The 23965-nt window shown below is 35.6% G+C and overlaps 1 protein-coding gene across 1 annotated transcript; it reads left to right on the top strand.

The window, feature by feature from the left end:
- The first annotated feature begins 7391 nt into the window (after window positions 1–7391).
- On the top strand, window positions 7392–22650 carry LOC121421237 (eukaryotic translation initiation factor 3 subunit M-like). The gene is made up of 10 exons (XM_041615900.1): window positions 7392–7523; window positions 15967–16102; window positions 16851–16989; window positions 17400–17523; window positions 18133–18227; window positions 18894–19077; window positions 19613–19694; window positions 20076–20219; window positions 20910–20970; window positions 21544–22650. The coding sequence occupies exons 1-10, from the start codon at window positions 7482–7484 to the stop codon at window positions 21671–21673; spliced, it is 1137 nt and encodes a 378-aa protein (XP_041471834.1). The 5' UTR covers window positions 7392–7481; the 3' UTR covers window positions 21674–22650.
- Window positions 22651–23965: the final 1315 nt, after the last annotated feature.

Genomic DNA, 23965 nt, shown 5'->3' with positions numbered 1-23965 from the left:
TGCTCGTTTATGACGTCACCAATCCAAAACTTTGAACTCTAATAACTTTCTTACTCTTTAACGGATTTTCCTCAAACCTTCACCAATATTTTTTACTATTTTTTCTGCTATTTTTGCAACAAAGTTTTCTTCAGGGTGAACTTCCCCTTTAAGTGCTTAGAAAAGTCATTGCGATATATAAGTGCTATATATTATAAAAGAATATTATTATTTTTACATTGGGTCTACTCTTTCTGTTTGTATCAAATCTTACAACTGAATTTTGGTAAGCTATGTAATGTCAAATGCAACAGCCAATGAACCAATATGATGTTCTTTGAACTTATATCTGTACACATGTATATGAACATTGTTGTGAATATCATGTATTGAGGGTATATCCTCTCTTTTCCTACATGTAACTCAGATCAACTCCAACTTTTCTTATTTTGTTTTTTAAGCGAAAGTTGTCTAGATGTTGAATGTTGTGCTAAATTTGAGCTTTAATGTATTGAATTGGTACTCCTGTCACTGTCCTCTGCTGCAATACCTGCATACTTTGTGGCAAACACAGCTTTGTAAGATTTTTTCGATTTTTTCTCAAATAATTCAGTAGTGCTTGTGTTATGCTTGCCATAGATGATGCATCTTATCTGTTAATCATGGTAACATTTTCTGAGAAATTTGGGATTGAAATAACTTGAAATGGACAGCTACTCCACTCAGAATTATCCTTTGCGAAGTTGACTTTATTTCAGTACAGTATAGATTAATGCTCCCACAGCGGGGTACAGCAGTTGTGAAATCCATTCTATTTTGTTTTCTTCCTTAATATGCCAATATTCATTCTGACTGTAAAGAAGCATGGGGAGTGTTTTATGAACTTGAAGCAAATAAGTCAGTCATTTTCTCTCTTAGCCAATCAGATTTCAGTAGCTTATAACAGTTTTTCTATGACAGGTGTACCAGGGTTCTGTAACACAAAGGTTAGTGATTAATTGCTAAATGAAATGACCAATCAAGATCATTGTTGCTTCCGCATTTTGCTCAGTAGACTGACTACGAACCAATCAGAACTGTTCTTTCAATTAGCGATTAATTGCTAATGTTTGTGTTACGGGGCCCTGATCTTGGAAGATTACTCACTCTCTTATCAGTACTCAACAATTTGCAAAGTGAACTAGAAAGTCTCCTCCAATTTGAAGTATTAGTGGTGAGCGTATGGCTGTGCATTGCGATTAAAATTTGATTTTTCTGTCTCTTTTGTGCATTTTAATTCAGGGTAGTCATTGAATTTATTGAGAGCATGTTTTAATTGGTCCTAATTTAATGAAATAAACTTGTATTTGGTGACACTTGTGTATGGTTAAAAAAAATCAAGCTTGTGTAGCAGTGCAAATTCTAGAAAATTGTCTTTTAACTATGTGTGATATTGAAACTGTTTATCTGGTTTGAAATTCTCATTTTATTGATTACAGTTCTAAAACCCTTTCTGGAACTGTCTATTCAAATTTGTTTTAAACATCTTTGCCAATCTATTTACATATTTTTCTCTGCTTCAAGGGCTTGCTGTTTTTGTTTGATAAAAATAATTTGATAAACAAAAAATATTTTTTTGTTTATCAATAGTGTGTGAGGTTAAATCTGGATTGAAATAAAACTTTAAAATTCAATCAAAATGTTCCACAAAATTTGAGCTCAGAGGTCTTCTTTTCCCAGCAATTTCAATGAGTGATATAATTAATCTATATGTATGTTGTAATACATCATGGCTTGCTTGTTAAAAACATAATATCTGTACACTTTATTTCAAGATTTGTAATTGTGTGTTACAAGAGAAGTGCAATTCTTTACATCTTTATGAAACAAGGGGTACTGAAAATTATGTCTTTTTTTAATTTTGGAGAACTGCAATGTATATTTTAGAGGTAAATCAGTTATCAGTCAAGAATTAAATCACTTAATCTTTCGGGATTAAACTTGGAATGGTTACCATACAATACAATATACCACTTGTATATGTAATATAATGAAAATTTCAAATGTTTTTTTTTTTTTAAATAAAATCCAACTACTGTTCTAATGTAGTAGGTGAAAATGACACTATTTACAAGTTCAGGGGAGTCTTTCTTCGAGCAAATACAGTGATTTTCACTGACTAATGTGTTACGAGCCAATCAGATGCAAGGATTTCGGTAGCTTATAACAGTTGTCAGTTGAAAATCAATATTTGCTTCATGAAACACTCCCCATTTCTAGTATTTGACATGAATAAGAATGACTGTGTATTGAAGAATGTAGATGCTTCAAAAGTCTGAGAATTAAATATTCTACAAATTTTCTTAAATTTTGCATACATTTGTTTGTTTTTGTAATTTGTGTTTTTTTTTTCACTTTTAAAATCAAATTTCAGGGATTCTTTCTTTATTTTTTACCTGATTGTCCTCTAAACAGTCATTTTTCGTCTCCTCTGAATCTCTTTCGTATGTATGTGTTTGTGGGGGGTGGGAGAGGTCCACGAGGCCGAGTGTTAAATACGTTTGTCTACATCAAACAAATTCCTGATATTCAATATAAACTGAAATATACACCCTTGTAAACGCCAGAGTCATTTCAACCGGGCATTTCAACCATGTAGAACTAAGCACCTAAGGGGCATGATTATTTTGAAACTGTAATCAAGATTAATAAGATTTTAGAAGCAGGAAATCATTTTAAATTAAAGACAAATTAATCCTCAGCATCGCGGGAGGACCTGTACGAAAATAGTACCCTTAACAGAATTTAAATTTTCAAAGACCATGACAACGGGCGTGGGTCAATGGGGATCAAACATGCTCCCCCCCCCCTCCCCTTCCAAAAATGGGATAATGAAAGAAGTGGAGAAACAGAGATAAAGAGAAGGGAAAGAAATGAAGGAAATAGATCAATTTAAAGAGAAAATCTATATAAAATAGTGATAGAAGGGAAAGGCTAGAAAGAAAGGGCCGAAAAGAATTATAAAAAATGATGGGAAAGCAGAGAAAGAAAAAAATATATTTTTAAGGACAAGTCCACCCCAACAAAAACTTGATTTGAATAAAAAGAGAAAAATTTAACAAGCACAACACTGAAAATTTCATCAATATCGGCTGCAAAATAAGAAAGTTGGCATTTTAAAATTTCGCTTCATTTCACAAAACAGAACTTTATATGCACATCTCGGTCGGTATATGCAAATGAGGAACTGATGACATCACTCACTATTTCTTTTGTGTTTTATCATATGAAATATTTTTATTTCCTCGTCATTGTCATGTCAAATGGAGTTTCATTCCTCCCTGAAGGCGTGGAATTCCATTGTTTTAATATTTTGTGCTTCAGGCAAGGAGGTCCTATTCGTCAAATTCGTAAAAATTGAAATATTGTATAATTAAAACAATAAAAAACAAAAGAAATGGTGAGTGACATCATCGACTCTCTCATTTGAATGTAACTGGCTCGTTCATATAACTATTTTGTTAAAAATAAGCGAAAATTTGAAAGGTCATAACTTTCTTATTTTACATCCGATTTTGATGAAATTTTCAGCATTGTGCTTGTCTGATTTTGCTCTATTGATTCAAATCAACATTTTTCTAAGGTGGACTTGACCTTTAAATGTAAAAATGGGAGATCAAGATAAAGAGAAACAAAAAGGAAACTGGAAATGGTATCCTATGCCCAAAGACGTTATAATCTATATACGCTTATGCCCATTATAGGCTTTGCTTGCCCCGCCCCCCCCCCCCTCCAAAAGGGAAAGATCGGGAAACAAGTGGAAGGGAAATCTAAAAGGAAAAAGAAAAGAGGGAAAGTATAAATGAAGTGGGGAAGCATGAGACAGGGTGGATCCAAGGGGGGGGGAGGGGCTAGCATAGGCGGCGGGAGCGGGGGGGGGACGTGTCCCCCCTAAATTTGAGGAGGGGGGGGACGGTCCCCCCTAAATTTGTTGTTGATGACCTTTTTTTTTTTTTTTTTTTTTTTTTGCTTGTCAATTTATTTTCCTAAGTCCTAAGTCCCCCCTAACATTTTTTGGGTTCAGAACCTTTTTTTTTTTTTTTTTGCTTGTCAAAATTTTTTGGGTTGTCCCCTCCTAAAATTTTTGGCCAGATGTGACCCCCCCCCCCCCCTCCTTTGAGAACCATAATCAAAATCTCTTTTTTACACCAGTGTGCCTCCTGTTAAAAGTCGCAGCATATGTCGTTATGTTATAGCACGGTCGTTCATACACAAGTGAGGACCATTTTTTCCCTTTTTTTTTGCTTGTCAAATAGACGTGGACAAAATGACATTCAACTTTTGGTAAAACTTTTTTTTGCTTGTCAAATTTTCCTCGGGAAAATATGTGCCCCCCCCCCTCCCCGGAAAATCCTGGATCCGCTCCTGTATATAGCGTAAAGGAAAGTAAAAGAAAACAAGGTAAGACAGAAGAAAAGACACAGCGAAAAAAAAAGAGAAAGAGTGTCTATACTGTATAGGGAGAAATATGATCAGTTGTTTTTCATCCATAAAATGAAGGATCCAAAAGGCCACTGTCTTCACTTAATTGTACCAAATAAACGGGGGTGATCTAAGCAGATTCAAGTTGCCGAAGCGACTTCTTGGCGGAGAAAATGGGAGGGATGTGAGAGAAAAAGAACAAAATAAAAAAAAGATAAGAAAAAATATGATTAACGCTTAGCGACATATTTTTTGCTGGTGTGCCTTTGTAGTACCTTCGAGTTTTTGATCGAGGAGCGTTTCATCAAATTATTGCGGTAATAGATCTGATTTAATTTTGATTGGCTGATCGACAAGCACATGCATTTTATGTGGTAACTAACAGATAATTGATATCCAACAAGTCATGACACGGTTCCCCGAATGGTTGCAGTGGCGGCACCAACAAAGGGGGCAAAAGAACATTTTCGGTGGAACAATAAGGTGGACAAGAATTTTTTATATTATTTTTTTTGCATATTTCATAAAATCGAGCGCAATAAAAGTCTGAACTGAAATTCTGAATATACTGACCCAAACTGTTAAGGACAGGACTAATTGAGTGACTCGTGTAAAGGATCTCTCAAAAATCCAGCGAGCGCGAAGCGCGAGCTGAAAATATATGATATTTAAGGATTAGACTCACTGGACTAAAACACGTACCTTTTGTAACCCATTTGATGACTACACAGTAAAAAAAAATAGCAAGTTGTTTAAGCCTGTCACTTTAACAACAGGTTGTTTAGACTTTTTTGTAATTGCTTAAACTTTTTAAACAACTTGTTTAAAAAGTTTAAACAACTGTTTAAAAAGTTTAAACATCTGTTTAAAAAGTTTGAACAGCAGTTGTTAGAGTGACAGGCTTAAACAACGTCCTTAAAATTTTAAACAGCGTTTTTACAGTGTATGCGAGCGCGTGTTCGTAGCGCGAGTTGAAAACTTTTGATATTCCAATTCAACTCTGCAGTTTGCCGCAGTTCCGTATCCGAATACCAAAGAAAGGTGGGGGGTATTTTTTTTTTTCAATGTAAAAATTTCTCCCAGAAGGGGTGATGACTGGCGACCTAAGTTTTATTTTGCTTCTATTGAATTTATTTTTTTAGGAGTATCGAGCCCGATGTCATGCATGTATGCCTTAAGCAACAGGGGCGCATCCAGGATTTTCCAAAGGGAGGGCACATTTTCCCAATTTAAGGAAATTTCGACAAGCAAAAAAAAAGGTTTTTTTTTTAATAACGGTTGCTCTTTCTTTTTTCTCACAATTTTTTTAAAATATATTTACCCGTATGCCAATTTTTCATACTTGATTTCCCACCTGTTAAAAGCAATTAGTTTCTAGTTTCAAATCCAACCATACAGGATTATAATCAAAGAATTTTAATAATTTTTACAATGATAAAAAATAAAGTTACATTGATAAATAAAAAATTTCAACATTAAACATGCAGAGTCACGAATTAAACAACTACAAGACCGGGCCATTACATGCAGTCACACACTGTTTGTCTCTCAATTATCTGTCAATTTACATTGCATATAATAATCAGCAGGCGTTCTAATTATCAACTGCAATTCATATAATTTGTGAAATATTTGGGCCATACTAATTTGGATAGCAAATCATACATATTATTTATTGATGCATATTCTAAATAAATCCGATTATTTGGGCGCTAACAAAATGTTATTCTCAACATATCATTTGTATTTAATAAAATTTCGTATGACAAGGGGCAGAGCCGATACTGAAATCTGTTAATGTTTTATCTTTTTTGTTCGATCAATTTATTGTAGATTATCCTGAGCTTGATGAAAAAATTTCCATTTTGTCAATGCCCAAGAGGAAATAATTTTTTTATTTATATATTTCATTTTCGGTCATGGCTTTCTTTCCAATATCTTAAATATCTCTCTTTAAATTCATCAACGATCAATTTTTTTTTGACATTTTACCAACGTATTCTGATTTTCAGTGTGTGAATCCTGCTATATATCAAAAAGTTTTTCTATTTTTTAATGAGGGTTGTTTTATTTTCCAATCCATCCATATATACAATGGCCTATAAAGTCATTTTGTGTTTAGTTTAGTTTACTCCAACGATGTTGTAGGACGAAGCCTGTCTATTGCTGCTCTCCTTCAGACAAAATTAGATGCGCTACTTATATTGGCATGGAGGGTTGGCAGGGATATCGTAGACAGTGAAAAATTCCATGGAAACACACAAGAAACGAAAATTACTCAAAGTCATAGGCAATCTTCTCCCAATGCTTATCCAGTCTATCCTTAAAAGCAATCACTGAAGAAGCAGTAACTACATCTGGGAGACTGTTCCACACATCCATCTATCTATCTATCTATCTATCTCTCTCTCTATCTATCTCTCTATCTATCTATCTATCTATCTATCTCTCTATCTATCTCTCTATCTATCTATCTATCTATCAAACTCTATGCTATCTATCGATCTATCTATCTATGTTTGGATCAAACTTCTTTAACATGATACCAAAACCTAATATCAAATTTTATAACTGATATTGATAATGACATGGGGTATGGATCTGTTTCTGATAAGACTGCATTATCTATTGCACTTTTATTTCAACCTGTACCGAATTATTTGAAATATTTTCTGGTAGAAAATTTGTCATATAATATTTTTCAATTTTCTTTCGATCATGAAGAATCTTCTGTAACTTCCGAATTGTACTAAAGAAGAATGAGTTTGATGCATGCATCGAATATTTTGAAGTTTATGTTAGAAAGCGGTAAGCAAGGAAGGGGGGGGGGCAGTTCGTCGTAAAAAAAAGGTGGAAGGGAGGGGGTCTTTGACAAATGAAAAGACTGGTACCTTTTCTTAATACTATAACGTATTCACTTGTAAACGTATCCTAATGCCTGACTGGTCAAAGACATACCTGAGATCTCATTTTATTTCTACCCGCGTGCTGCGTGTGTTAATTTTCCTTGAGACATACGGGAGAAAAGAAGTCACAAAATCATGAGTTTACCGGCTTTTATCAATATTCCTGAGGCAGAACAAGTAAGTAATTAACGTAAACTTACATTATTACTTTGGACAAAGAGAAAAAATATTTGAATAATTATTGTTTTGTTACCCGAATTTCACGTTTTCTTTATTTATTCCCACCTATTGAAATTTGTGTTTGTAAAACTATTACGACTAACTTCATGCATGTCATGCGCGCTTGCGCGCTGCTCGTCACCTCGTGTGTTAAGAAGGAAAGAAAGAAAGAAAAGATAATTGTTTTAGCAGTACCTGTATTACTAGTGTTACTCTGTCTCTGTATTACTGTGTGTAGTGCACATTTGATTTGGCAAGCATCGTAATTCACCGCTGGCTAGAGACTGATAAATCAGCTGTTTTGGAGGAGTTTTTCAAGATCAAGTTCACCATTTTCACTGATTTTGTTGTCCTGACATAATAGTAGTACACAGACGGATGTTGAGCTTGTACCGACGCCCTAGCTAACTACAGCGTCTATGATGAAAAGAGTGTAATTTTGTACCTTCTTCAATCAGCTCGATTTCTCCTAAAATTTTGCTTTTTGAAATTTGAAAAGGAAGAAATGATGAATACAATTTTATTAAATACAGTCAGCTAACCATCTTTCAAAACATAGGCTAGAAAATAATGAATTTTGATGAAAACAGATCAGGATCAGCCAGGTTCTTTGATTGCCTGCCATCAGCGCAGCTACATACAACGATAATAGTGGTTTGATAGGAATTCATAAGAAACAAAAGACATGAAAGCTAAGCTTATTCAGGAAGAGGGTGGGCTACATGAGTTATTACCAACAAAGAATGTTTGACATTCATGAAGTTAATGCAAGAAGTGAAGGAACCTATTCCCCCAAATGAATTATGTTTTCCATTATACAACATTATTCATTGAATGTTGTTCTATGAATGATTGAAGTCTTAAGTTGACACAACCTCTGTGCAATTTTACAGCAAAGTAAGAATCATTATAGTAAAATCAGAACCTTGGTATTTAGGGGAATACATTGAGCCATTGGGGCACAAGTTCCTCATACTGTGTGAGATTGCTAGCCGACTATGTTGGAGGAGAAACCAAGAAAAGTAAAAAAAAATATGCTTAAAAATTCCTCCTAACAGACAGATTTCAGCTGTCAAGGCAGCACCATCAGTAGCAGTCAGCTCATCATTGTACTTTGTTCTTTCTGCAACTTCAGGGGAAATGAAGCTCTTCGGTGAACAGGAATTTTGATGCAGAATTTTGTTTTTATTGAGGGGACTGAGTTCCTAATCGGTAAGATTACATTGTAGGGCAGGAGACCCTGCCCCTGATTCCCCTGTTTCCCCCGACCAACAACCCTTGCTGCCCAGTCAGCCGTAGGCCCGGCAGCCCCGTATATAAAGAGCTGCTTTGCCGGGCCACGGCAGAGACCATTTCAAGAGACCATTTACTGAGACCACTACAAGAGATTATACCAGAGATTTAGAGCTACAAGGAACTTCGTCGTCGGATACCGGTGATGTCTCTCGTCTCTACTACCAAGGTAAGCAGGATTACCTTATTGGCGCTGCGTCTACATCGAAACTGCGCTATTTAATAACATTTTTTAGCTCGGTTATCGAGTATTTTGTGATTTTTGAGAATTTCTTATAGGCCTATTTGCATGTCCGTGTATGTCACCGCGCTGCCGTGTGTCCAATTATCGGACACGTCAACGCGCCGCCGTGTGTTCAGTTATCGGACACGTAAATCCGCAGACATACGAGCTGCATTTTGATCACTTGGAATGATATTATTGTATTTTCACTGAGATTTAATTAGGAGTGAAGCTATTTTCTCGTAAAGTAGGGGTTATTTTGCCGATAAACATAAGTATTTTTGTAGCGTAGGCCGTAATTGTTAAAATTTTCGCGCTGTGCTGCACTGCTATTTACATGTGCAGAACTGCATAGAGCTGCACAACGCCGTATCGTACGAGTTTAATTTTAGCTTTCAGATAAAGCAAAGTAATTGTTTTGGGGATCAATTTTTAGTATTTTTCCGTGGAAAATAATAAGTTTGAAGATTATTTGGAGCTCAATTTGATTTTGGGTGTGGCATTTTCTGGTGAAAGGGATCGCCGTGCAGGTCATTGACCAAATATTTTCTATTGTGCTCGCGCCCGCTTCTTCCAATTCATAAATTCCAACACGCGTTTCTGGCGCGAATCTGCTTTTGTTTTTGAAATTCCTGAACGTAATTGTTACATCGGAGTTTCCAATTATCAATTCTAATTTATTTTCCAAGCTGAATTTTCTCCTCCTTTCTTGGAATTTTCTATCTTTGTAATCAACAGAGGGAGCAGATTTCCAAGACATCGGGGCTAGTAATTAGTTTTTGATAACCTTTTCCCACAATTTAAACCTCCGTTAGCTCTTGCAAAAAAAAAAATAAATAAATAAAAATAAAAGAAAGGGAGTGGAGTGAATTAGGATTATCTTTATTTCGATAGGTCTTTTAATGGAATTAGCCATCAATTGACTGTTCAGATTTTAGATTGTGGATTTGCCCCTGTAAATTCAATGTTGGGCATCTCACACTAGCTGGAATTGAAAGTGACTTCTTTGACTTTGATAATTAGTAGGCTCTTACCGAATTTATTAAGCTTTCCCCTAATTAAAAGATAATTATTAATAGTTGGGGTTTGTTTAATATTAATTATTGCTTCACTGTTTGAACTTGTTACTAAATTTTGTAGTTGCCTCCCTACATGAAGATAGTCGTGGGCTCTTCTAATTAGCAGGTTTAACCAGTTAGCAATTTATATTATTATTTATTAGCTTCAACAGGAGATTACATTTGGAATTTAGGGTTTTGTCCACTGGATTATTGAAACATATTAGCTTGATTAAAGCGTGTTTTCAGCTTGGACTTGGCTTAATTTCCTATTGTTAATTCCTGTGGTGGCAAAGAACACCATCTTATATTAGAAGTTTCTATTTTTAGTGTTGAAGCTAGATACATGTAATCCTGACTTCTTTTTCACCTTTTTGGCGATTGTCATTATAATTCTTGGGTGTTTAATAAGTCAATGTTGGGGATAATTTGGTTTTTAATAGTATATTTAATTGCTTGATTCCATTCATCTCACTCCCTCGCTCCAAGTAATATTTCATTGGAATTATTGGAGCCATTGAAATTATCTATTAAGGTTTATCAAGGAAATATTTAGGATTTAATGCAGCGATTACTTGTTTCTTGGATTTCAGGATCATCATCATTGAAAATAAAATTCTGAAACTCAAGAATTTGACATAATTTGTTATTGCTGTACTGTTAAGAGAATTTTGCAGCAGTAAAGAATTTCAGTACCAATAAGAATTTACCTCTTGCATAACAGTTTATTTTTATTTGTTATACAGTCAAGTAGACTGAGTGTTCTTTTAGTTTAGTTGGTGAAAGAACGCCTGAATCAAAGCCAAGTGGGCTAATTGAAGTTGTTTAGTTCAATTAATTATTGTCTGTTGACAAGCAAGAGTTCCTTGTCAATCGATACTTGTATAACTTGTAAATAAATATAGTTCGTGCACTTTCCAAGAACAAAGAGGCGTTCAAGTTATTTTTAGTGCAAGAACTTACATCATACATAAATTCGTAATTGGTGCATGAACATATCAATTTGTAAATAAAGCATAGTAGCATACACATTGATATTTCTTTAATTTGCATTTTGTGCGAGCGGAATCCTGAAATTACTCAGTATTCCGAGTGCAGATCTATATTACTATTAGTATTCAACTGTTTTCATTGTAAATATTTTCACATCGTAGTTAAGACTTGTGTATGTAACTTGACAGCGCTGAGTACACTTAGCGTTTATTTGAATTGCGTGCTTTATTTATTGCCCCAATTTTGCTGATCGTATTACCAGTTCAGTAATTGGCTTTAGCTACGCGAATTGCGTAAAGTCAAGCATTCTGATTATTTTGTGCACTCAAATTTTCAAGTTGGGTACAGGTCATACCATATCCAATTTGCGGCTTGTACTTTCTTGTTTAACTTGCAAATTGATTTGTGACTTGTATCTTACAATTCGCAAATCCGGTTGCGACTTGTATTCTTACAATTCGCAACGTATCTTGCGACTTGTAGGTTGAATATTTACAATTTGCAGCTTGTTTATAAGAATCTGTTGTAATACTTAGTATTAATTCGTAGGTGAATTATTAATTGTAATATATAGATATATTTTGTACAAGTTATCGCCAAGAGACTTCGGTAATATTTCATTGTCCCACCTCCTGTTGAACTTTTTGGAATACAAGTTTAAACATTAAATTAACATGCATAGGTCAAAGGACTATGACCATTACCATTCAAGTTCCTCCAGCGATGATTCCTCCCATATGTCAGATAAGTATCATCATCGCTGGTGGAATGAACGTGAAGTCTCAAGTAGATATGATAATTATTCAGATTCCCCTGAAAGGAGGAATTCTAGAGATGTAAAAAGAAGGTTGATGGAAGATCATGATATTTCCCCTCAACGTTCACGGCATTACCGCAACGCTCATTGCGATGCAGTAAGTCATGACAACGGCCAAGGGGAAAAACCCAAGGCTAACAGAACTAGGGATAACCTTGACAGATCCCATTCGCGCCACAATCGGAGAGATCGCTCCATTTCCCCACAGCATGATTACAGGGGAGATGATTATTCTAGCGAGACTCCATTGCGGGGCGAATGCGATCGTCATCAATATGATTCAAAGGGTGATCGTTATGAGTCTTCCCCTCGTCGCAGTAATAGACCGCATTACGAATCCCCATCAAGATACAGGGATGATTATCATTACGACAGTCATTACAATTCTCCATTGCGAGACAGGGATTTTTACCATTATTGTGATTACCCAAGTGATCACGATCATTCTCCTCCACGTCGTGGGAGACGTTACGAATCCTCACCCCACTCTTATCGGGATGATTATGATTGTGATCGTAACGAATCTCCAATCCGGCGTTTGGGCGATGATCGTGAATCACATTCGCCTACATGTAGGTATCGAAACAAACATAGATCTCCATCACCTTCTGAAGAAAGACGGAGGGGTGAAGAATATAGGCGGGATCCCCCGAGAGAATCATTTTATGATTCAAGGATGCGAGGATGGGATACTCGTTTCTTTTCACCTGTTCGTCGTTCTCGATCACAATATGAAGAGCGGAAGGATGACGGGCATAGTTGGTATCTTCTTGGCGAATCATTTTCTGATTCTTCCAGGCAGGATGCTTCCTCCCCTTCATCCATCCGTTACTCAGAAAGGAAGGGTAAAGGCCAAAGGCAGTCTTCCCCTCGAGGATCGTTTTCTGATCCTCACCGGTGGAACACTCCCTCTCCTTCGCCCGTCCATTCTCGAGTAAGCACAGAGCACCCTAGCACATCTCATTCCCGAGTACGGAAGAATGAAGGACACCATGGTTCACCCCCTCGATCCTTTTATGATAATCAGTATGATCAAAGGCGTGAGACTCGGTCCCCTTCATCTTCTCGTCCTTCAAACAGCAGTGGGTACTCAAGGGCTTCTTCATCTTCTGAAGAATGGGCAGTCGAAGACTGTAAACGGTTAACCCCGCAATCACCTCATGAGCGTTTGAGGGATACTCGTTCCCCTTCATCTGCCCATCTTCAGGGAATTAGTAATGGATACCAGAGTGATGTGAGTAGTGGTGTCAGCTCAGTGGCAACCTCAAAACCAAAGCAAACATGTCAAAGAGCAAAACCTTTGCCCTCTGTTACACACACCTCCTCACTCAAGCAGATCAGGGCAACCCCAGGTTCATTAGGATATAAGGGACCGAGTGGGGAAAACAAACAATTTCCCCCTCCCTCTGAAGCTCTAACTAAACAGTCTAGTTCATTAGAATATAAGCATGATAAGGGACCGAGCGGGAAAAACGAACAACTTCCCCCTCCCTCAGAAGCTCATTCTAAACAGTCAGAAATGCTTGAAAAAGTTAGTGCTAATTCTATCAATCATAGGCTAATTGAAAATCGAGTTACTCTTTTGGAATACAAGATGGACTTCGTGCTTCATCGCCTTAAAGCACTTGACGCACTAGAATCATCTGTCGAATACCTGACAGCCAAAATAGAGCAACTAACTTCAGAAAGGAGTACAATACAAGAACCTAGCATGGGTAACCCTAAGGGTCTTCCTGAGGCTGCTAAGAATCAGACTTCTTCCATGGATTTAGAGAAACCTGTGATTTTGGTGCAATCAACACCAGGTCAAAGTGTCTGTTGCCATGGAAATGAAAAGCCTGGTCCTTTTGAGCCCAAGACCCTGCTTAATGAATCGGTATCCATTACATCTGAACAAAGTCAGGGAAACGATCTGGGATCGGAGGAGTGGGTCCGACCTCGATCCCAATATGTAAGGACCAACCCTCTCCCCCTGTTTCAAAGTCGCCAAAGATCACAACTATCATAAATAACAACTCTTCCTGCCTGGGTAGAAGTTTTTCAATGTTTCCGGCAGATAATTGTGATCAATTGAAACAGTTGAACATGTACATGTATGGCCAGCAGACGATTAGGGATGCACTTGGGATGCAAGGTAGACCCTCCACATCTCATGATGGAGATGGGACTCTCTTGTATGCCTATATCTTGTTCTCCCTTGGGGATACTCCATTCTTCTCTTGCACCCCTTGGCTGCTACCTCCATGGCCACCACCTGAAAAAAAAAAAGATGAAAGGGAGAGGGAGAAGTGTTAAGATAAAGTAGAGAAGTGTTAAGATAAAGTAGAATGGGTTTTCATTGCAATATTCTATGACAGCCAGATTTTAGGATTTACTTCAGGGCACAACAAACAAGATGTCTTTTTCAGTGCTCCAAATTACTTGAATTACATTAAAATTGCATTAGTTTGCATTCAATCAAATGCCTCAAATTCTGGCACATACCTGCATGCAGTTAAAGGACTTCCCCCCTTAGGTCATTTAGGCCTGAGTGTAAGTTTATTTGGAAGGTGATTATAATAAAATAACAACTATGACAGTAAACATTACACATTTTGCAATGATATCCCTAACACTTTATCAAGATAAATGAAATATTCTTATACTTTGCTTATGTTGTAAACCAATTGCCTTTTGCTGTTGCAACTATTTTTTATAAATTTATTATATATATATATGGGGATAGGACTTTATTCTTTGAATTTTATGTCTTTCTAGCATTATGCACATGTCAAAACGTGTACCTCAACAAGTCAGAAAACATTTTGATGTTTTACTTGATGTGCATTAACCAGAAGTACCAATTGTCCCACTTTAATATTATGAGGACAAAATTTACAAAGGAGATTGCGGACAGTTTGAATATTTTAGCAAATCATAATGAATCATCTTCTGAAATTCAATGTGGCAACATTACTTTCGCGAAACATTTAAGTGGCTTTATATGTCGGACCGCCAATTGTTCAAATGCTATATAGTTTTGTGTTTACACTTACCTTTTAAATACTGCATTGCCCTTGAAGTAAACAAAGGAAATAGAATTTAATTTGCTAAATATGAATAAGGTCCTTCCTCTATTTTAACTGTAGTTACTTTTTAAATGTATGGGTTTACCCAAGAGGTTCACTAGGTCCTTACCTGTTCAGACGAAAAACAAAACACATTATACATTGAGTCGCATTAATGAGACACTGATCATTCATGTAATCATTTTGAAATCATGAATTATAAATAGTAAGTAGACAGTGACTTTCAGAATAAAGATCATTTTATTGTGAACTATTTATTGTGGCCATTCTTGAAAGTTGAATCTCATTGGGTAATCCCAGATGTGCATGTATGCTGTCCATTCTCCAATATTTCTCACTGCATACGCCCTCGAGTTGTGTATTGTAATGTTCATCAAAATATACTTGTGCTAGGGCATATACTGATGTAGAAGTAGAATAGTCGATCAATGATTATTCAGTACTCATTGCATTTTATCGAGACGGACATGATACATGTACATGATGAAGATAGGCCTATGTCATTTACAATTTTTAATATATGGCAAGATTTGCAGTTTTTATTAACAGACTGTGTCAAGTTTTTAAACGGATTTTAAGATGGGCCTGGTTTTTGTTGGTTGGGGGGAATATAGTAATCGGTAAGATTACATTGTAGGGCAGGAGACCCTGCCCCTGATTCCCCTGGTTTCCCCCGATCAATAGCCCTTGCTGCCCAGTCAGCCGTAGGCCCGGCAGCCCCGTATATAAAGAGCTGCCACGCCGGGCCACGGCAGAGACCATTTCAAGAGACCATTTACTGAGACCACTACAAGAGATTATACCAGAGATTTAGAGCTACAAGGAACTTCGTCGTCGGATACCGGTGATGTCTCTCGTCTCTACTACCAAGGTAAGCAGGATTACCTTACTGAGTTCATAACGTCAGTGCTCAATACCAATACGCGATAATTTTTTTTATGTCTTTCAGGCTGGGGAGCTGAGGTCATTTCTGAAAGAAAAGGGAGCGGACATCTCAGAGACGATGAGCGAGGAAGGACTAGAATTAGACCTGGAATCAATCATAGATAATGTAGGAGTCGTCTGGAAACTACCTGACGTGAATGGTAAGGATATGTGTAGTTCAGACCAGGGGTCTATTTCATTAAAAAAACTTGTTATAGTAACAAATTTGCAATTACAATTAAAAGCTACTGAATTCCTTCAATCTTATCTGCCATCGTATATTCTGTATATAACGTATATCATGTACAGCGAATAAAAAAAAATAAACGCGAACGAGGTTACATGCATTGTACACGCGCGCGTTCGCGGAAGTCCTTAACACAAAGGGTGAATGGCGGAATTTCCAGTCGAGTCAATGGTATGATTTTGCATATTATTATTTTAATTTTGAGGTCAGGAGCAGAATTTACCGATGGCAACATGTTGCATGTATTCACTCATAATATTTTACACATTATCATGTCCAAGAACCGTGGTTGTATTTGCCGCCCTACGGAAATGAAAAACTAGAGACATTTTCCTTGTCCATCCCACAGTCTAAATGATTGTATATCCCTAAGTGGTAATAAAATTCATTTAATTCATCATTTTACACATATACACTACCAGTCAGCTATCTTTAACTCACTATTACTTGCAAAATCCAGAGAACAATAGATCTGGTCAACTGAATGTATTCTCTAGTTTTTACAGGTAAGAGAGAGATAAAGATGGCTGACTGGTAGCGACTATTGATATCAAGGAACAACAAACTACAGTATAGTAATCGCGATTGATTGCTGAATGTTCCACGAACCGTCAACTCTGAATTATCTGTTAGGATGTTTTCATTCTCTTTTCTTTTTACAGAAATTGAAGGTGTTTTCAACAGTATCCTGTCTCTTCTAATCTACTTCCCGCCAGAAACGATGGAAAAACTCGTCCCAAAACTTAGTGAACACATCACCAAATCAGGCACAGCTGAACAGTCGTACATAAGAATTAAAATGTGAGTTGTCATTTGTAAAAGTTTTCATGTCAATATCCACTTCTTAATTATTGATCTTATCTGCAAGTTGTCATTCAACCCCATTTTCATGTACATTTTCCATATATTTGTTAAAATGGTGATTTAATCTGTAAGTTGTCATTTTGTTATCTCTCATTTCATATTCCACTCTAGATATTATCTCTCTCTAATCTGGCTTAGATCCGGGGGGGGGGGACTATTTGCTACAAAGTGGCTACTTACATTCTTCCAATCAACCTCCCAATCAAGCCTTTTATTCAGCAGGAAAGCAACTAATTAGTTCTGTTTTGTTGAAGCCATTATGACATTTGAAGGTTGATTTGCCCTTATCTTATGTTTCTCCCCTACCTCACAATTTATTCTTGATTTCTGTGTGTTTCCCTTTCCAGTTTGAATAGTTTATTCCATGGTGTAGGAGAGACAAATCCCCTTGCCTACCATGTTTACTGTGGTATGTTAAGAGTTGCTGCTAAATATGAAAACATTGACCAAGTCGTCACAGATCTCGACAAGGTGAGTTTCAGATGGTTGTTGACCTTGGTGGTGGTGATTCATAAAGCTATATAGTTAACTCCCAACCTGGACAGATTTAAGAACAGTGTTAATTCATATTTATTTAGCTTTTAATGTACAAACTTTCTACTTTTTATTTTAATCATGGTTTATTATTTGGCAATTATGGGCCACTTTTAATCATTTCATTATGACAACATCAGGTCCAAAGAACTATCTATAAAAAGTTATACATATCTTAACGTTCAACCTGTGATTCTTTCTTGAGTGAAATCAAGTTCTCAACAATTTATTAGTCATTGGACTACAGCATTACATAATAAGTTTTATACCCAATAAACCATTTATTTCTTCTTGTGCAATAGTATTTCTTTTTTAATCTTCTATTTAGACAAACTTCAATAGAATCAAATCAAAATTATCCAACAGTAGATTAATTCAGATAGTCTTTGAAAAAAAAAGTTAGAGAAGTTTGGGTGTTTTCCTTTTTGTATTTTAGACAATCAAAAAAGGGAATGTTCAAATGTGGATATTATTTCTTCAATTTTTCATTCAGAAAAACAAGGAATAATTTTTAGAATTTTACCATTTTTCGTTTCTTATCTGTAGGTTAAGAAGTGGACGGTTCAATGGGAATTGAATCGAGATAGAATCAACAATGTCTACAGATTGCTGTATGAAGGACTCAAAGAAAGCAAACAGAGGTAAATATTAAAGTCTGGAAACAAGACTAAAGACCAAGGAGACATCGAAAAAAAAAAATCCATATTTGCTAGTCAGTTGTATACTCTTCCAAAGACCTCTATGAGCCAAACACATTCAAAGTAGTTCTAAATTAGCTTTTGATTGCTGGTTAAGTACTTATATTGAAAATTGATCAGTTGCAAGTTTTCACTTAATTTTGAGAGCATTGAATGTCTAATTCAGTACTACTTAGTACTACCTTTTGAGTGTATTATTGTCAAGTTTTAATGTAAAGTCTTTAACTTCAGATCAGAATTTCAGTAATCTGTTATTTTTGCATGTATGCTAATTGGTGGGGAATTTCTGTGATGAAAACTTTGTTGTTTTTTTGTTGGCCAAAATTTATTTGAATGAAAATATTTGGCCATTCAGATTGTGAATAATCATAATTTTTCCTGATTGATTTAATATGTTATGTGCAGACTTTAGTTAGAAAGGGAATTATTCAAATCTCTCTATATAGATTTTTATTTTACTTATTTTACTTTGTTATGATTTGTTATTCTTTATATTGTTTGTATATTGCACGGCCTCTCTGAAAACCCGACATTGGCTGATCGAGGGCTTTTTACCATGTTTAAATAAAATAAGTCAAATCAAATCTCTTCCCTTATCCCCTGTCTTAGTGATGAAGCCAGTATTGTAATGGTTGAGCTTTTAGGCACCTACACAGAAGATAATGCCTCACAGGCTCGTGATGAGGCTAACCGATGTATCGTCAACGCCATCGCTGACCCTCAGGTCTACCTCTTTGACCACCTCCTCACCCTCAGACCGGTCAAGTTCTTGGAGGGAGAGAGGATTCATGATGTGAGTTGCCATGGAAATTTATCAGTTTTTAAGTGAAATGCTCAGAGCTGCATACTTTTATTTTTTTCTAATGATAAAACATTCTTATCAACATAAATAATCTCTAACCTTTGTGTTAATGGACCTTGGAAACCAATCAGGTCTGCTATAAAAACACTTTTGTGTTGCCATAAATTTATTTGTATGCTTGATTTTCAAGATTAACTGTACATTTTAGTCAATGCAATCAATTGTGAAAAGCGTTGTACAATAATTGCCAAGCTTTGTGTTATGGGCTTTTAGTCACAAAAAAAAAAATCAGACTTATAAAATCATCAGTGCAAAGTACGTTTTGACCAGAATTCTTTGGATATTTGTAATTATTGAATAATAAAAGATGATTTCCTGATGATATGATTCTTTCACAGTTTATACAATTGAAGTCACTTTCAGAAAGAAAATATCTGAAAATGCATTATCTAAAATCTTCTACAGCTTGAAGACAGCGTCACTTCAGTATTCTAAAAATTTGACTTGTGTCTCTTTAATCCTTCAGCTCTTGACAATATTTGTGTCTGGGAGGTTAGATGATTACATGAACTTCTTCAATTCAAACCAGGATTTCATCAAAGGATTAGGTGAGTTTAATTAGATGCGCCTAACCCATTGGGTGTTTCAAATTTATACTTTGAACTGTAGATTACTTTCATCACAATGATGAAGAAAGAAAGAATATATTGTCTTGCTTTTTGATAGGAGACTGGAATTTTCATGAAATATTTCTTTTTCAGATTACTGCATATCTCTCTCATACAATGATGAAGGAAAAGAGAATATATTGTCTTGCTATTTAATAGAACATCATTTTCATGACTTATTTTTAATAATTCACATAACTGCAGATCTCTTCCAGATAATATTTAAGAAAACAAGAATATACATGCGATTGAATAGAATAATGATATTGAATAAGAGAACTTCATTTTCATGGAATATCTTACTATTTCACTCTTTTGCAGGTCTCTCCCATGATGCAATGATAAAGAAGATGAGGATATTGACCTTTATGGGAATGGCAGTCGACGTGAAAGAGATCAGCTTTGATACACTTCAGCAAGAACTCAAGATGTCAGAAGATGACGTTGAGGGATTCGTAATTGATGGTAAGGATCAGCGTCCATTCCTCAAATTTGCAACAATTATTTTCCCCTCATGCACATTCTATTTAATGTAATAATATTCCAATTTAATGGTAAATGCAAAAGTAAATGATGTTTTTGCCATTTTGTCCTGGCATATGATTTCCCCACTTTTTTTTTTTTACTGTATTGTAATTTTGATATTTGAATGAAATGCCTGTTATCTGAGATGGATATGATGAACTGCAACATACTACTTGAAATAGAGTCAAGATCATTGTCTTTCTGGGGCTTGAACGTTATGTAAAACCATCACTAAACAGATTTGCCATGCCTCCACTGAAGAATCTCATGTACCATGCAACAAACACATTTTGCATCACGGCTCAGTAGCATAAAGGCAGCCAATCAACCTGAACAATTTAATGTATTCTGACAACATAGTGTCTCATAGATGTAAAGATACCATCATTCTTTACTAGTGATTGTATTCTGATATCATAGTGTCTAATAGACGTAAAGATACCATCATTCCTTACAAGTGATTGTATTCTGATATCATAGTGTCTCATAGATGTAAAGATACCATCATTCTTTACAAGTGATTGTATTCTGAGATCATTGTGTCTCATAGACGTGAAGATCCCATCAATCTTTACAAGTGATTGTATTCTCTGTATATATATTTCTTATTTTAATTCCTTCTTTTTTCAGTTGTAAAATCCAAGATGGCAAAGGCAAAGATTGATCAGCTCCAGAACAAAGTCAATGTCAGGTGAGTGTCAGGAAAGAATTAGAGATCTTTTTTAAAGGTAGAACAGGTGCACTTAGAGTAACTCTTCCTGGTGTATAATCTTTAATAAAATCCATATTGTCACAAACAGCTGATATGTCAGACACTGATAGTCTACTTTGGGCATCATGAAAGGGGTTACTCTAGGCTGAAAATACTATGATTTGAACAGAAAAGTAAAATCAGACAAACACCACACTGAAAATTTCATCAATATAAGACAAGAAATTACAAAATTATGAATTTGGAAGTTTTCCATTATTGTAGTGAAATAGTTTTGTGCATTTCTTCATGAATATGCAATGAGAAAGGTGATGATGTCATATCCCCTCTTATTCTTGTGCATTTATTGTATACAAATTTCTGTTTATTAAAATTTTGTCCACCAAGAATGAAAAAAATACTGGATCTTGGAATAGAATATATTTGAGATAAGATGGTACTGCATCAATGTTATTATTATCATCATCATATGTTATTTATTTTTACATTGAACGCTCAAAGTTAATATTCATCTTGAGAGTGTAATTCATATGATATATAATTTCTCTGTAGCTTTGTGACGCATCGGACGTTTGGTCGTCAGCAATGGCAGCAACTTCGAGAGCATCTGGTCAACTGGCAAAACAACCTCTCCCAAGTAGAAGGCAGACTTGATAGTCTACAGCAGCAAATGATGACTTAGTGATACCCACCCTGCCCCTACCCAGTCTCCATTCCCCAGGATATTCTCAAACTTTATGCAAAGTTTTGGTAAAAAGAAGTGAAACTAGTGATAGCACCCCATCCTCCTTCCAATCATCATTCTCTATGTCCTCCAAAGTTCATGAAAGGTTTTGATAACAAGAAGAAAGATGTGCATCTGAGGCTCCAACAATCGATGATTGCTTAGTGATACCTACCCCCACCCCAGGCCAGAACTATATTCCCAAGAATGTTATGTTAAAAACAGAAATTGAAAATCATGCTTTACTCGGCTCCTGCTTGATTGAGTGACTTCTGTTATATTAAGAATAAGGATGATAATATAATGTATCTCTATAGTGCAAAATCCACCTTAGTAGGTGCTCAGATACTCCTTTATTACCTTAGCTAAGCTACACTACAGATTCTGGTGCTCACAACCTGTTACGGAGTTAAGCTACAGTTACAAACACCTTTACCATCGCTGTACGACCGATGTTTATACATAGCAAAAGTGGTATGAAATAGTTTGTACGTCGTTAGTAAAAGTATTTTTGACCGTTATATTACTTCCTGCTAGTACTCATTTACCTCACCTGGGTTGAGTGCAGCATATTGTGGACCAATTTCTCGCTGATTTTATTTAACTTTTGAATCCCAGAAAGACAAAGTTCCTAAATTTATTTATTTGGACTTCAGCAGTCCTCTCATCTTTATAATTTGTTTATTATATTAATGTCGTGTATGTTGAGACATTAAATAACTTAGAATTTTATAAAACATATCATGATCAATGATATTGATGAACCTTAATTTTCTGGAGTAAAGAGATCTCAGCAAATATGTAATGCACAAACGTTCATGTCATCAAATGTGAAACATTGAAAAAATAAATCAACGGTGGATATTGAATAATATAGGGGGTATTTATATTGCGCACATATCCACCTTGTTAGGTGCTCAAGACGCTCCTATATTACCCGGCTAAGCTAGGCGTTCAGAGCGCACACAGCTTCTTAAGGAATTACTTCCTACCGGTACCAATTTACCTCACCTGGGTTGAGTGCAGCACATTGTGGATCAGTTTCTTGCTGAAGGAAATTACACCATGGCTGGGATTCGAACCCATGACCCTCTGTTTCAAAGTCCAGAGACTAATCCACTGGGCCACAACACTCCACATTGAAGAACTTCTTTCTTTTTATTTCATATATTTATAAAGCTAACCATATTGTTGCTTTGTTTTGTTGTGGTAATTGTCTCAATTGTATTTTTAGCAGTCTTTTTGAAAGATTGAATGACATCACAATGAATATAATGATGAAAATGTTTCATTTTATTTAGCAATTGATGGGTCAAAATTAAGTCTTTTGATGCTTTGCAGTTATATTGTTATTATCTGATAATATTCAAGAAGCTTGTAAAATCGGTCATAACTTTTCAATCAGCTCTGTAAAACAGAATTTGGCTACAAATGGAAATCATTTAAATCTGTCTAAATTCAAAACATTAAAAGAAATAGGGTGCATGTTATCAAGCATCTGCTTTCATGAAAAAAAAATGATTTCACTCGCAAAAAATATTATTCTTGAAAGCATTTGTTTGATCAAATTATGAAAAGACATTTCCAAGCAAGAAAATCCTGGAATGGGCATTTGATTGATTTGGTCCACTATGTATATGACATAACACTTTTTTTCAGGGGGGGGGGGAGGGTCAACAATACATATTTATGGCCCTTTGTACAGTATTATGTGCATTAATCAACCTTCTCTAAGTATAATAATGACCCAAGTAAATGCAGTTTTCCAGACCAGAATATGCAAAACGTGTTGTTATCTAAGTGTCATTTCACCCTTGTCAAACATATTTCTTTGTTAACGAGAGAGTTGACTTTAGAAGATTTCCCCTGTACCTTATTTCTTGGTAGGTTTACAATTACACAATACAAACATATATTTCAGAAATAAACTTACATCCTGTAAAAATCAAGCACTATTTCAAGCATTTGTATTTTTTATGAGTTTAGTATGTAAACATTTATTACATTTGTATTATTCTTATAATGTATGTACAAATTGATCACTCAAAAAGGTACATTTCAGGTTGACATGTTACATAGGATAAATAACATTTTACATTATATTTTTAGGAAAAAAATGAAATAACAGATGGAAAAGAGTGAAAAGAAAGAGAGAGATTTGAGAGCGAGAGAGAAAGAAAAAAATTGAGTCAGAGTGATTGAAAGATAGATAAAGAGGAAGAGAGAGAGAGAGAGGGAAGGGTGTAAATA

This window comes from Lytechinus variegatus, chromosome 9, assembly GCF_018143015.1.
Source record: "Lytechinus variegatus isolate NC3 chromosome 9, Lvar_3.0, whole genome shotgun sequence".
NCBI classification, from domain to species: domain Eukaryota; kingdom Metazoa; phylum Echinodermata; class Echinoidea; order Temnopleuroida; family Toxopneustidae; genus Lytechinus; species Lytechinus variegatus.
This window is presented reverse-complemented; position numbering and strand designations above follow the sequence as displayed.